This window comes from Papio anubis, chromosome 5, assembly GCF_008728515.1.
Source record: "Papio anubis isolate 15944 chromosome 5, Panubis1.0, whole genome shotgun sequence".
NCBI classification, from domain to species: domain Eukaryota; kingdom Metazoa; phylum Chordata; class Mammalia; order Primates; family Cercopithecidae; genus Papio; species Papio anubis.
Genome location: NC_044980.1, coordinates 95,769,103 through 95,785,606, shown reverse-complemented (window position 1 = coordinate 95,785,606; position 16,504 = coordinate 95,769,103). Strand labels below are relative to the sequence as shown.

General features: G+C 36.1%; 1 protein-coding gene across 19 annotated transcripts in view; it reads right to left on the bottom strand.

Annotated features, from left to right (window-relative positions):
• PAM (peptidylglycine alpha-amidating monooxygenase) overlaps positions 1–16,504 on the bottom strand; it is a 277,716-nt gene that overhangs the window by 23,704 nt on the left and 237,508 nt on the right. For all 19 annotated transcript variants that reach the window (XM_031666328.1, XM_031666332.1, XM_031666335.1 and 16 more), the window contains 3 exons: positions 15,745–15,874; positions 2,836–2,952; positions 770–842 (listed from right to left, as the gene is read on the bottom strand). In XM_031666328.1, coding sequence (XP_031522188.1) covers positions 770–842; positions 2,836–2,952; positions 15,745–15,874 — 320 coding nt within the window. The remainder of the gene's footprint in view (positions 1–769; positions 843–2,835; positions 2,953–15,744; positions 15,875–16,504) is intronic.

The following is a 16,504-nucleotide window of genomic DNA, read 5'->3' as shown; positions in this document are numbered from 1 at the left end:
GGCTGTAGTGAGCTGAAATCGTGCCACTGCACTCCAGCCTAAGGGACAGAGTGAGACCCTGTCTCAAACAACAACAACAACAGTTAGGAACAGAGGGAATAAAGACAAATACAGACACTTAAGAAAATGGTTGGGAGGGCCCATGTAGTTATTTGAGTGAACCTTCACATCTGGCCCAAGGGACAAATGTGACTTCATCATTTACATACTAGCTTTTCCTAGCATTGAGTTCTAAAAGAAATACTTCAGATGTGGATTGTTATGGACTGAATGCTTGTGTCTCAAATCCAAATTCACATGTTGAAATCCTAACCCCCAATATGATGGTAATACAAAGCGGGACCTTTGGGAGGTAATCAGGACAAAAATGTAGAGTTCTCATCAATGGGATTAGTGCCATAAGAAGAGATAACAGAGATTACTGTCACTCTCTCTCTCTGACCATGCAAGGATACTATGAGAAATTAGCAACCTATAACCCAGAAGAGGGCCCTCGCTAGAACTCAACCGTGCTGGCACCCTGTTCTTGGGACTTCCAGACTCTAGACCTGTGAGAAACAAATTTCTGTTGTTTATAAGCCACCCAGTCTATAGTACTTTGTTATAACATGCTGAACTAAGACATGGCTGCTCTATTTTCTTGCTATAACTTACTGGGTCACAGAAGAAAAAACAAACAAACAAACAAAAAACCCCATAGAACTCCAGAGCATTTCAAAAGCATAATTCTGTTAGCTTCTAATTTGAATATTACCAAAAGGACGACTACCTGATGGAGAGCCACGTCTGTGACCCAATAATTCCCATCTTTATCTATACTCAAGCCATGTGGCAAGTAAAACCTGCAAAATAAAAATATTTGTGTTAATTACATATTTACTCTCAAGGCATATGTGACAGAAATTTTTCTAATTTCTCTGTAAAGACAATACAAAGTTATAAATTGATAAATGTATACTTGCATTAGTATAGAAAAGACCAAAATGAATTGTTAAAAAAACTGTTATAATAAGATTTCCTTGTCACAAACCTTAAGTAGTATTTAATAGTATTAAAATTTATAAATTAAGCTTGCATATAAATTACAAATGTTTATGAAAAAGTGTGGTATATTAGAGAAAACAATATTAGTTTAAAAACAGGTTCTAAGGTCATAAATATTAACATCTTACAAATATGTATAAAACTGTCTTAAGAAACATAAATGGATTGATATAGTTTGAGGTTAAAAGATGTTGCAAGGAAATGTAATGTGTTAATATAAACTATTAGATAATATAACTCAAAGGCTTTAAAGAGTGCCTATTAAAGACAGTAAAACCCACAGCACATAACTTTCAGCCAACATGGGCTGTGAATATCTAAGCAAAGTGAAATAGTGAGCCAGATAAACATTAGAGAAGGTTAATCTGGCAAATCAATCTTAATAATCTGGGTAAGGAACTTGGACTGAGCTAAGAGACACACAGACAATACGTTAAGGTGGTTTGGTCCAGTGATATCTGACAATCCACTAGCTCTGTTAGCTTCTAATCTTAGTGTAGTGTTGACAACACAGATTTTTTTTTTTTCATGAGCCATAACTGTAACACTCTGATTTTGACTAATTAGCTGAACTAGATCCCTGTTTTGACAACTGAATGTGAGGATTATGATTTGCTTTCAAACAGATACTCCACCGATGGCTAAGTTGATTTAGCAGTAGTTGTTCTGCCTTCCCTTTAATTCCTTTCTGGAATGAGGGTGCTTCTGGTTAATGAATAGAGCACCAATGAAATAGGTTCAAACATTTCACCCCTGACACACCATCTTGAGAATGCTATTAAAAAATTCTAAGCAGCATTATTACTATCTCCACAAGCAGTTGCACTCAAAAGGGTGGCTACCCACCTTGCAAAGAAGCTGGCTTTCCCTGTGCTTAAGCAGATGGAGAAGGGTATAGTTACTGAAGCTGTCAGTTTACAATAGTTCAGGAGATCTATAAGCAAGTGTCTCCCTCACTTCTTTCAATAACCATAAATATCAGCCAACTTTTTTTAAGTGCCATCTCAAAATAAGACTAAATAATGAGCAGTTTTCAAATCCAAATTACATATGCATGATAAGGAATGCTAAAAATGACATTTGTTTAGTATTCACTTTGAGATGGAAAAAGAGAAGCTCTTTTTCTTAATGATAATTACTTGATGAGTTTGGTTGTCCTGAAGAATTTTTCTGCTGAAGAATTTTTTTGCATCATTAGATCTGGCTGAGCAGCAACTCACTTAATCAACTATGCAAGATATATATTACATATGTAATATGTAACAAGCTTGACTACGTATTAAAATCACCTGGGAACTTAAAATTATTAGCCCCACTCTATACAAAATCTAAATCTAATTTTTTAAAAGAAAAATTGGCCAATTTTCTTTGTATACATTCATGAGGTACAATGTGATGTTATGACATATGTATACAATGTGCAGTGATTAAATCAAGCTAATGAACATATCCATCACCTCAAATACTTAACATTTTTTGAGGTGAGAACATTCCAAATATACTCATTTAGCAATTATGAAATAGGCAAGGACCTGAATAGACAGTTCTCAGAAGAAAACATACAAATGGCAAACAGGCAAGTGAATCTAAATTTTTTGGAGCTTCCCAGATGATTCTAATATTCAGTCAAGATTTAGAAACATCTATTTAGAAAATGTACGATGGGATGGCCCAGTTAGTTTTCTGCTTTCTTAAGTGCAACTATACAACACACTCAAATTTCAAGACTCTATGATATATGTTATACTCAATATATGTAGTACAAGTCTTAACATAAGTCATTTAACTCACAGATTTTTTCCACTGGACTGGAGTACCGCAGCATTATTTGGATCTATGACAAGAATAGTGTCTTCTTCAATTGGTCCTAGTCCTATCTGCTGGTAAACAAACTTGCTGTCAAACGAGCTAAACAAAATGCAGCAAAAAGGAAATGAAACAATCATAAACTCCTATGAAATTGAGAAATGCAGACCATTCACTTGAGATTCTAAATACAAAATCAAAAGAAGTCAAATGTATTTGACTTCACTCTTTGTCCACCACATTTCAGTCATTTAGATTATAATATACACCATTAACCTGTAGAACCATGCTACTCAGGGTGGTCAGTGGAACTGAAGCATTGGCATTGCTGGGAAACGCAGTTTCAGAACTACTGGACCTGAATCTGCATTTTCACAAGACCCCTGGGTGGTTCCTATGCTCACTGGGGTTTGAGAAACATTGATCAAGAACTCTTAATGTACCTGAAAAATTTCAAAAGCTCTTCAAAAGAGTATGTAGTCATTCAATAGACATTTTCTTTCAAATTGCAAAAGAAAATATGACTTATTTTAACTTTGTCATTAATGATAATAGCTGGAAGAGCAGTGATCAAAATGTTTGTTATACTTTAGGTGCAACATGCGAATACATATTATAGAGATATAAAAGAGAATGTTCGAAGTATTTAAAAGTTATAAAACCAAATCTATCCTCGAGACAAAAATATGCTTAAAGGCATAAAACTTATCAAATAACAGCTATTCTACAACTATAAAAGGAACAACTATGTAATAATTTAAAAACTTAAATATGACAATTTCTGCTTTTAATCTCAGTACCTTTTAGGTTATTATAAAACATTATGGACATATATTCATATATATACTTTCAAAATTATATTTCTATTTAAATTGTTAGAAATATAATTCCTTAAATTCACAATTATCACAGACACGGTACTTATTTCCTTTTCTATTTGGGAAATTATATGTCAACAGGGATGAATGACAAAGATAAGCTCTTCTAATCTAAGCTTCTGTAATAGAAAAGTAAATGTATGACACACCAAAAAAACAAGTTATCTTCTCAAAAAAGGATTGGATCAGTACATAGTTGAGGGATGTGTCTGTGTGCGTGTGTGTGTGTGTTTATAAATACACATATCAAGCCAATAAATGACTTATGAATATTATTGTAAAACAGAATTTCCTTTTAGCATCAGGCAAGGTTGTGAAAAAAGTATTAATATTTTGTAGTTCAACTGTTTAAGCAAAAGAATCTGAATAACATTAAATATTTGCTATTATATATTTGCAATTTGGGAAGGTAACAGACCGCTTGGATCTGTCATGAATCCATTGATCAGTCGGCTGCCATTTTTATGGAACTTATGTAGAGTCCCAGTACTCTACATAAATAGGAGAATGAAAAAATTCTTAAATTATATTCTTTGGCCATTAAAAAAATACATCACACAATTATCTGAGCTACTTGACTGTTACAGTCTTTTGGGTATAGTTTTCCTGTAAGATAACGATAAGTCCTTGAAGTAGTTCTTATTAATGATGCATTCAATTGAACACAAAATATTGATTCAGCTTTGTCAATCTAAAACTTAAGTAATATATGCTATTATATGCAGTTAAGAACCATACAGTGGTATCTAGAAAAAAAAAATAAATTTATGAAATGGAAGTAGCATCATTAACAAAAAATATTTCGTAAGATATTTATGGGGTCATTATCAAACTGAAATGTGAAATTTTATTAGATAGGAACCAATGTAAGAATATTCATAGTATTATTAAATCATGGGAAAATGGTAAAGGGCAAATATGAAGTCACTCTTGCTAGTATGAAACACCAAATAATTTATCCTATATCTGAAACTCTATTTTCAATATGAATTTATTTACTAATAACATCATAACTATTCCTCTGAAAAACATAGGTACTGGATTCAACCACTGATAATCTTTTATTTTTCCAACTTGACTATAATAATGGCTAACAAGTTCAGCACATCTGAGACTCAGTATATTGTAACCTTCACATTCATATGTAATCGGTTAAAGTTTCTTCATTCATTATCTCTTTCTAAGGTTTGATACGGTTTGGCTGTGTCCCCACCCAAGTCTTATCTTGAATTGTAGTTTCCATAATCCTCACCTGTTGTGGAAGGGACTTGGTGGAAAGTAATTGAATCATGGGGCGGTTACCCCCTTTCTGCCGTTCTCGTAATAGTCAGTGAGTTCTCATGAGATCTGATAGTTTTATAAGGAGCTTTCCCTCCTTTTGCTTGGGACTTCTCTTTCTTGCCATCATGTGAAGGACATGTTTTCTTCCCCTTCTGAAGCAATCTGCTTGATTGTAAGTTTCCTGAGGTTTCTCCAGCCATGCTTAACTGTAAGTCAATTAAACTTCTCTCTTTTATAAATTACCCAATCTTGGGTATGTCTTTATTAGCAGTGTGAGAAGGAACTAATACAGGAAATTGGTACCAGAAATGGGGTGCTGCCATAAAGATACATAAAAATGTGGAAGCAACTTTGGAACTGGGTAATAAACAGAAGTTAGAACAGTTTGGAGGGCTCAGAAGAGGACAGGAAGATGTTGGAAAGTTTGTAACTTTCTAGAGTCTTGTTGAACGGCTTTGACGAAAATGCTGATAGTGATATGAACAATGAAGTCCAGGCTGGGATGGTCTCAGATGGAGATGATAAGCTTGCTGGGAACTGGAGTAAATGTCACTCTTGCTATGTTTTAGCAAAGAGACAGTTGGCATTTTGCCTCTGCCCTAGAGATTTGTGGAACTTTGAACTTAAGAGAGATGATTTAGGGTATCTGGTGGAAGAAATGTCTAAGCAGCAAAGCATTCAATGTGTAACCTGAGTGCTTGTAAGAGCATTCAGTTTTATTAATTCACAAAGATATGGTTTGAATTGGAACGTATGTTTAAAAGGGAAGCAGAGCATAAAGGTTTGGAAAATTTGCAGCCTGATGATGTGCTAGAAAAGAAAAACCCATTTTCTGAGGAGAAATTCAAGCCAGCTACAGAAATTTGCAAAAGTAATGAGAAGCCAAAAGTTACTTATCAAAACAACAGGGAAAATGTCTCCAGGGCATGTGAGAGGTCTTCACAGCAGCCCCTTCCATCACAGACCCAGGGGTCCAGAAGGAAAAAATGGTTTGGCTAGGCCTAGGGCCTTGCTGCACTGTGCAGCCTCAGGACTTGGTGCCTTGTGTCCTAGCTGTGGCTAAAATAGGCCAAGGTAGAGCTTGGGCGTTGGCTTCAGAGGGTGCAAGCCCCAAGCCTTGGCAGTTTCCATTTGGTGTTGAGCCTGTGGGTGCACAGAAGTCAAGAACTGAGGTTTGGGAACCTCTGCCTAGATTTCACAAGATGTATGGAAACGCCTGGAGGTCCAGAAAGTAGTTTTCTGCAGGGGAGGAATCCTCATTGAGAACCTCTGCTAGGGCAGTGTGAAAGTGAAATGTGGGGTCAGAGCCCCCACACAGAGTCTCCACTGGTGCACTGCCTAGTGGAGCTGTGAGAAGAGGGCCACCACTCTCCAGACCTTGGAATGTTAGATCCATCCACAGCTTGCACCATGTACCTGGAAATGCAACAGACACTCAATGCCAACTGTGAAAGCAGCTGAGGGGGGGATGTACACCTCTCAGCCACAGGGACGGAGCTACCCAAGGCTGTGGGAGCCAACCTCTTGCATCTGTGTGACCTGGATGTGAGACATGGAGTCAAAGGGTATCATTTTGGAGCTCTAAGATTTGACTGCCTTTCTGGATTCTGGATTTGGATGGGGCCTGCAGCCTCTTCATTTTGGCTGAATTTTCCCATTTGGGAGGGACCTGGTGGAAAATAATTGAATCATGGGGGTGGTTACCCCATGCTGCTGTTTTCTGGTAGTCAGTGAATTCTCACAAGATTTGGTGGTTTTATAACGGCCTTTTCCCACTTCTGCTCAGCACTTCTTCCTGCCGTCATGTGAAGGACGTGTTTGCTTCCCCTTCTGCCTGATTTTAAGTTTCCTGAGGCTTCACCAGTCATGCTGAACTGTGAGTCAGTTAAACCTCTTTCCTTTCTAAATTACCCAGTCTCAAGTATGTCTTTATTAGCAGCATGAGAAGGAACTACTAAAAGATTTAAGTCTGGCCGGGCGCGGTGGCTCAAGCCTGTAATCCCAGCACTTTGGGAGGCCGAGACGGGCGGATCACGAGGTCAGGAGATCGAGACCATCCTGGCGAACACGGTGAAACCCCGTCTCTACTAAAAAATACAAAAAACTAGCCGGGCGCGGTGGCGGGCGCTTGTAGTCCCAGCTACTCGGGAAGGCTGAGGCAGGAGAATGGCGTAAACCCGGGAGGCGGAGCTTGCAGTGAGCTGAGATCCGGCCACTGCACTCCAGCCTGGGCTACAGAGCGAGACTCCGTCTCAAAAAAAAAAAAAAAAAAAAAGATTTAAGTCTCACATTCCTCATTATTCAGAAACATTTCAGTGCTTTGTAAAGGCACAATGGCAATCTAAATAATGTGAAAATTAGGTGTCTGCTATTAGGAGTTAAAACCTTTCCCCCTCTTTTTTTAAATGGAAATTTTGATTGAGATAATTGTAAATGCATATTCAGTTGTAAGAAATAAAAAAGTTCTGTGTGCACTTCACCCAGTTTCTCCATTTTGCAAAACTATATGTAACATCACTACATATAATAAAACTATATATAATATTTTCATTTACTCTTAGTTTATTTCCTTGGAATATACTAGTACATTACCTTTCTATGCCACCCCAATCTATGGAATATGGAAAGTTACCGATTCATAATTCCAATTCATAATTCTTGCCAAGTGCTATCTACTTGATATGTAGATTGTGAGTTCTGACTCACCATCGACAGCTAATAACAGTGGCAGTCCAAGTGCCTATTATATATCGTTGTATTAGACCTCAGCACACATAATTCCACATCTTCCCCTCTCTGCAGAATGACAAACCATTAGGGAAACCTGATATATTTACTTGCCCCCATGGTTTCTCCAAGAATGAGATGCAGTATTTCTGTAAGATAACTGCCCCTTTGATCTGTCTTCTCATTCATTTAAATATTCATCATCATTCCTAAATCTCTGGTCATATTATTTTAGGAAATAGCACTCCTACAATTTATTGATGAGGAGAAAGTAAAAAGGTTTCCCTCCTTCTCCAGGAGCATACACTGAACTTCTGCAACTTAAAGCATTTCTTATAGCTTCTGATTATTTCTCTAGACCACTCAGATGTTTCAAAGTGTAAACTATAGGTTAAATTACTCACTGACAGCCATGTAAGATCAGAGTCACAGACCTGAAATGCTGGGCTTGGCTTCCAAGAAAACAAGCTACGTTAAGGAAGAAATATAAGTAACAGACCCACAGTCCTTGTGCCAGTCAGGTCAAATGAAAATGTTGCAGCTGATGAGTAGGTAAGTGAAAAACATCCTCTATCAATGGCATTGTTCTGCACTGCACACAAATGTAGAAAAAAAGGTATCAAGTAATTGATATCGTGCTGCCACAAACACTGTTTGTGTATGGGCATTTATATTCATCATATAGAAATTTCAAGTTTCCAGTGATGGCAGCAAATAGTAAAATTAACTAATTTGAGGATCATCTAATTTTATTTCATTATCCACTTTTTTGGTGTTGTAATAGAAAATTCTGACATAGCAAATGAAGGAATGGGAAGCAAAATAGCAAATGAAGGAATGGGAAGAAAAATAAGGAACAAAAAAAATAAGACAGAGCAAGTAAATCAGAGTAATTTTTTTTTTTTTTTTTTTTTTTCTGACACAGGGTCTCACTCTGTCACCCACGTTGGAATGCAGTGGCATGATCATGGCTTATGGGAGCCTCAACCTCCCAGACTCATGTGATTCTCCCATCTCAGCCTCCTGAGTAGCTGGGACCACAGGTGCACACCACCATGCCCAGCTAATTTATTTTTATTTTTTGTAGAGATGGGGGCTCCCCCTATATTGAGCAGGCTGATCTTGAACTTCTGGGCTCAAGCAATTCTCCCAACTTCACCTCCCAAAGTTCAGATATTTATAATTAAAAGTTGGATCCTTAAAAAAAATCGTCTTGCAACATATCAAGATACCTTTCCCAGTATCATATTACAATGTAACAACTAATTATCTGGGTCTTTTTAGGTTTCGTTTGCTATCACAAATTATACTCATGTCATCTATATGTATAAAGGGCATTTTATGTTTGCTTAAGACTAGCTAGTTTTCCATAGCTGTATGATGATTATTCATATTATTACTATACTTCCACTGTTAAGAATATCAGTGATAACGCAAATTCTAGAATTTACTGATTAGAGAATCTGTTCATTTAACTACCACCCCTCAAAAACAAAGTAAAAAAAAACACAAAGCAAACAAAACAAAACAAAATCCAAAGATAAAACACTCTGCTTATATATAGCTCATTTAAATGCAGTAATTTACTTCTGTAATATAAATAACAAATAAGAAAAACCCAGAATTCTTAGGAAGAATGTAGCTTTAAAGGAATTAATCACTACATAATAGGCCTGATCACTTCATTTAAAATCATTGTGATGTCTTTTAACAGACATCTATATGTTTAAACTGGCAGCATCAAGGGACATTCATTTACTCAGATGATTGGTTGACCAATCCTAATCCTTTCACTTGGGATGGCTGGAGCTTCACAGAACTAACAGCTGGTCCCTGATGGTTACACAGGGCAAATAAAATAAATTGACGTCTTTTCTCAAATGAGAAAATCACAGTCCCCCTCCAAACACGTATGTTAAATTTGCTAAGTAAGTAGTTTATAAACTCTTGTAATTCAAAGAAAGGTAACCCTTGAACAGTTCACAAATGGCTGTCAGATTATAGAGCTGGATACACCGTTGCTATAGCAAACTGCTTATTTAGTGTTCTAAAGCAGCTACTCCACATTATTTGCTGCAGAGGTCTTTATTTCAAGCACATTTAACTTTTTACAGGATATAATAATACCCTGAACATTTCACACAGTGCCTGGAGCACTTTTGATTTTTCTTTGCTTCTCTGGAAAAGCACTCAGTTGAAAAGACTGAACTGTGACCTATGGGCTGGAATTCATCAGTTCTTTATTTTAGCAGTTTGAATTCTCCATTAATGATTTTTCACATTAGCAGCTAATCAAACAGTTTAGATAAGGCTGGAAAGAAATGCTTTGCTATATTCACACACATAAAAGAGCTAGAGTAAGGAGAAAATAAACTTCTATGCCATCAATAAAAATTAAGGGAATTCAAAATAAATAATAGCAACTGAAGGAAGATATGAAATATAATGTAATTATCTAAATTAAGAAGCTAGAGAAATAACTGTAGGTTTTCATGCAAGAATATAAGTGAAAATGTAACCTCAGTGTTTGAAAAGCAAAGATATACAAAGGCCAGAGACTCTCTATGGAATATAACTTAATATTATATTAAAAACACTTAATTCTGAAAATAGACACATTGTAAAAAGTCCCTGTGAGGCAGGAAAAGAGATGGGCAGACAAAAAAAAAAATCAGTATGACTATTTAGTGCCATTTTGGGCCTAGAACTATAGATACCATGAATAGATATGAAAAGAAAAAAGAACTCAGTATCATACATCCAGACTCTGGATTCTATTCAGTCAATAAGGTCACTAGGGACAAGTGACTTAACAAGGTGCATTTTGTTACTTAACACTGTGAGGTAGTTATTAAAGCCCTCACTTTTTAGGCAAGCAACTGAGAATCAGGGAGTTCAAACGTCTTGATGCAAGTCTCAAACACAGAAAATGGTAACCAACACTCAAATCCAGGTCTCCTATCTTCAAAAAAATGTGATTTTCTCTTACTAGGATTGACTTGTCTGAATTGGTAAATCTCCCACCAGTTATCAAATTCAATGTGTATTGTAGAAGAGATGGAAGAATAGTCACATAACCAAGAAGAACTAGAGAAAATAGCATAAAACTGGAAGAAAAAGGCTCCAGTAAAGTGAAATGGCGATATGAGAACGATAGAACACTGAAACATTCTTTTTTGTAGAACTCCTTATAGTTTTCCCTCAGACAGGAAGGTACTAAGGTAACACACAGTTTTGAGTTCTGTTCTCCAGGGCCAGTTAAACCCTAAGTTAGGAAAGAAATTGCAGATGTTGAAGCATAACCCAGGAAGATACGTTAACTGAGGCTCCAGAAAACTAGCGAAGCAAATCTTGAACTGATTTTTCTACAAGTTAGGAAGCAGACAGATTTTTAAAACAATATATCTTGGCAAAATTACATAAAGTATTGATAAAGAGATGGTTTGTGAGCTATCTGGGGGGAGGAGGGAAGAAGATTCCTAGAAGACTATGAGTTCTCTACAAACAAAACTTGCAAAACCAATCATTCAGCTATTCAAATTTTACAAACAGCATCTATGAAGATATAAAAGGCATGCTTATCAATGAGACCTAATACAAAGCTGGGAGACCTAACACAAATCCTCTGGCTAATTAAGATTAAAATAATATCTGTAAATTGAAACAATGCTAAATGTAATAAAGTAGAACATAATTGGGATAAAGCCCTGAATTCAATATTTTTAAAACACTGCATAAGCATAAACTTCCAGTAAAAATATCAGCACAATTTTTGACATATATTTGGAGATCTTTGAGATTACAAATTCTACATAAGGCGACACAGTGATATAACTGCTAAAAAAAAAAAGTGAATATAATTCTCTTCTACTAACAGACATGTAAAATACACATCAAGGGAACTAATTGTAACACTGATCAAATAATACATGAGGTATTGTGACCACTTCTAGGTAAAACACTTTAAAGGGGAGAGAAACCAAAATTCCTTCAGATGAAATAAATCATGTCAGCATGAATATTAGTTGAGAGCTTGGAGAATATTCACTTTGCAAAAGATAAGGCTTTCTTCAAATATGCAAATAATTGACATGGATAAATGGTAATAAATTGATCCTGCATTACTATAAGGTGAAGTTATGGGACTCAGATTTAGGTAAAATAATGAAGAACTTTATAACATCTAGATGGGTCCCATAATTGGAAAGCCTGTCTCATATCTAGGGAATTTCTTGGCACTGAAAAAACTCAAGCACTGGATGATGGTTGAAGTTGCTGTAGAACAGATGTGTACATTAGGTGGGAGGCTGGAGATAAGCTCCCTGATGGACACTTGCTGTTTTGGGTGTACAGCGTTTATTGTTCCATTTTGTGATAACGAAACCTCACCTTTTTTAGTTGACCCAACATTTTGAGCTCCACTCTCAGTCCACTGCTTCAGATAATGTTGACTGTACTCCCACGTTTCGTGGGTAGAACAAAAGACTCAGGCTAAGCCACAGACTCAATTTTATTCCTGTGCCCAAAATAATTGGTTTAATGTGCAATGAGACACGATCTAGGTCAGACCAAGGAATGCCACAAAGACTAATTCTAGTGAGTTTATGTTGACTTATCAGGCATATAGACTATCTCTTCTGTGACATTAGGATGATAATGTGAATCGAACCTGCAAATGGAGAGGAGCAACAGAATGAATCAGGGACTGGAAATGGAGCCACCCTACAGAAAAAATGAGCTGTAAAATAGATCCTGATGATGTAATTGGGCTACTGTATTCCTTGAAGTTTTCACTTATGCGAACTAATTTTCTCTTTTCCTAAGTTAGTTTATATTGAGTTTTCTCTCTTATTTGTAACAGAAAGAATCTGAAGTTATACCACTTCCAAGATCCCTTCCAACTCCATGTGAACAAATGATAAACGAAATAAGAAATACAACTTCTAACATCTATAAGTTAGGGGCAAGACCCATAGTTAAGTTAAGTGGGTATACGATGTGAGTTCTGCATAGTACACCCCAACCATAGCTCAGATACATGAAAGAAAGGCCAAGAAGCACTTTGAGTGCGGTGGTGATTTTAACACAGAAACTCAGGAACAGCTATTACTGAGGCAAAAGCTACCCAGCTCCTGCTGGGAAGCATTTAAACTTTAAAGAGCTCTAGCTGCCATGCTGCCCTAACACCAGGGCAGACAAGAGACTCTTTAAAGTTTCATTATACCCTGCTGGCAATAGGCATTTCTTATTTCAGCTAGAAGAGAAGCTTGTTAAAGTAGCAATATTGAAGTAAGGGAGAAAAATGGAAATCAAATTGAGAAAGGGAGTGACTATAATCTTTCAGGAGATCAGAGGTTTATCATCATTATAATTTTGGTTGCCATGTATATTTAGTGTGGTTAAGTCAAAGAATAAGGGCTGATCAGGGTAACCAGGTGGGAATGAAGAATAATAGTACCGATGAAGACAGCTGACACAATGATATCAAAGGAGCTTTGGGTACTGAGTACTAATTAGGAATTATTATTAACTCCAAGTACTGTCTGATATTTAAAGAATGATCACATCTTATGAACTATGGAATATAATGTGCTTCAATTTGATTTAGAATATGCCCTGGTCTTATAGAACCTACAATTTTGTGAACCTCAGAAATATCAGAATGGGAAATATTTCAAGGAAAATTAATATAGGATTTGTCACTATCAAACAGTGGTAACAAGAAGAATGCAGTTTCCAACTAATTTTTAATTTGTATTGTCCCTCACCTGTACATTATAAATTCCACAGGAAGGTACTTTTTCTTTGTATAATCCTTGGATTTTTAATGAAGGCCAAAAAAACCCAAAACTATGTACTTCATCCAATTTATAGAATGTGACTTAGGAATGATGGCCATGCATTAACATTCAAAGAACAGAACCTGAATTTAATTTGTTCTTTGAACAAATCCAAATGTATTTTCCTAAAAAATAGCTAACAGAGTAATCTACTTCTAAGTCTACTCAGAGAGCTGAGGGCCAGAAAAGAATTTCCTTACAACCATGGATTGGAAAATCTGCTAGGGGCAACAGGCAATACCAGGAGGGGAGAAGGAAAGAGAGAGAAAAAATAGTTTTACATCTGAAAGACAAAGATGAAGAAGAAAGAAGAAACAGAGATTTAGTGAGTAAAATTAGCAGTTTTCTCTGAAGACATCTTGCATGTTCAACTGCACCCCTTTATAGATGTCATTTATCAGGGCAAATACTCCGGGGCTTTGCCAGTGAAACCAGAATCTATTTCCATAGGATCCTGGTTACCTAGATGCTAGCACAGCCAGATAAGCCACAGAAAATGCTCTTAGGTGGTTCCTGTTTAGTAGTCTTATTTCCTCTCCCACCCTAAACTGGACTTCACAGATCCCTTTTTCTATTAAACTATTCCAGTCTCTGCTGTTTACTTGGAAATGAATGTCACATTAAAATGGAAAATTGGCCTTTGTCCAGTTTAGCTTTAGCCAGATGAAACAGTATCAATGGGAGAAAATGATGCTGTAATTTTCTCCTCTGGTAAAATGTGCCTAGAAATCCATGCAGAAAATGTAGCAATATTAATTAAAATGAAGAATAAGTAATAGTAATAGTTTGCTTTTAAAAGCACTTGTTAAAATACCATTAGATGTTCAATAATGACTAAGACGATGTAACAGAGATGTATGAATGAGAATGTTGAGTTTGATTATTTACTTTGAACTCTGAAGTGATCTTTTTCAGATTCCATTTTCAAGTATGACAACTGGAAAGGACAATTAAACAGTAACAAAGCTACCAATCTGTTCTGAAACGTTGACTGAATTCCGTCTTCAACTGCACAAAGAAAATCTGACATACGAATATGTGACAGAACCAGGTTTAACATAAATTTAATCAACATCTCTGAAACTGGAGAAGACCAATTGAACTAGACATGTAGATCCTCAATTTTCCAAATGACACCCCATAGTTATACATATAAAAAGAGAAGATACATTAGATTTAATTGATAAAAGATTTTAAAATTTATCTCCCTATGTAAATTTGTATTGAAATAAATGAATAAATGGATATTCATTCCTTATAAGAATTAAAATAACCTGCTAAATTGTGGGGCAAGCTTTTAAAAATACAATCATGAACATGCTTACAATTCTATTAAAAGCAGTATTGTAAAGTGGCTAAGTAGGCCAACTCTGGAGTTAGATGGGAAGCAACTGAAGCCTGGCTTTGCCACTTGCTAATTTGGGCACAGTACTTAACTTCTTTTGGTTTCTACATCTGTGAAACCTGAATAATGATGGTAACTCAGAGGACACACTCAATAACTGTTTGACGTTTTTACTAAAAATCCCTCTAAGAAGGTAGGAAAGGAAAATCCAGAGGATAAAGCAGGAGTAATAGACAGTCCTAGAGTTATTCTTAAGTCTTTGATGCTCATGAAAAGAGCAAATTTGAGTAATAAAATTAGTCTATATTAGAACCTGAAGGCCAAGTTACTATTTCTTCACATGTACTGGCCAAACTGCCCCAACCACACTGTCCAGGACAAAGGTCTTGGCATAGTTCTGCACCCAGGACATGAAAATAACAAAAGGGTGTTATTATAGTCAACCAGCAACCTTTCTTAGTTGATCCCTTATCATGAGCACTCTCCTTGAATTCTCGAACATTTTCACTAAGGTACTGACTTAACTATCTTTAATGTTATAGATAGATAACAGGAGGGAGCAAAATGGTAAGTGGGTAGAATCACAGATTGTTACTGTCTTCTTTCCATAAACTATTTTGTGAAACTACTTTGTTTTAAAGCACACAAGACTTCCTTTCTGCTACTTACTACAGTCAGATGTTAAAAGGACAAATACATTTTGCCATAAAATCAAATTCTGAAAAACCTTTATAGTTCTCTCACCATTATTCTTAGTTTAATGAAAAAATTATGTACACTATTTTTATTTTCATTTGCTTATTGAAGAAAAAATATTACTTACTTTCCATCCCAGACATGGTCACCTCTGTGGAAAATCACCAGGTTATTCATAGGGTCTAGAGCCACCCCAGAAACCTGGCCTGGCAACAAGTATACTCCAGGCCAATCCCGTGCCTCTTCCATGTGGAAATCTAAAAGATATATCCACATATTTAGTGTAAAAAGGAAAGGTCGAATTGCCTCATGAGGATTCACAATAGTTACAAGAAGCTTATGCAATAACATCACTAGATGCAAAGAAATAAAAAAAGACAATCAAGCCATGCTCTACATAAATTATACCACATGCACATTCCAAGTAACTTTCTGAGTGATGAAATGAAGTGACTGGGAACTTGGATTAGGACTGTTTTCTTTTCCTTTTGACAAGATGCCTGTAAAGCCAGCTAACTCAAGTCATTAAAGGGTAAGTTTGAGATGGCCTTCTTCTCAACAAGATTCTTTCTTTACTCTCTTTGGAAAATACGACAACATACATGACATTTTAATACAAAGCAAATAGGAAGAATGGGCAATAAGCCTGGCACTCTGTGTTCCTCTGTCCCTTTCCCTCATCTATCTATCTATCTATCTATCTATCTATCTATCTATCTATCTATCTATCTAATCTAATCTATCATCTCCTGAGTAAATTCTGGATATTCAATATAAAATAGCCCCCCTAACAAACCATTCATTGATGATTCCTTGTTACACAGAACTAAGATATCAATCTCATTCTCCTAACCTCAGTGACCCTATAAGAATAGGATTCTTTCACT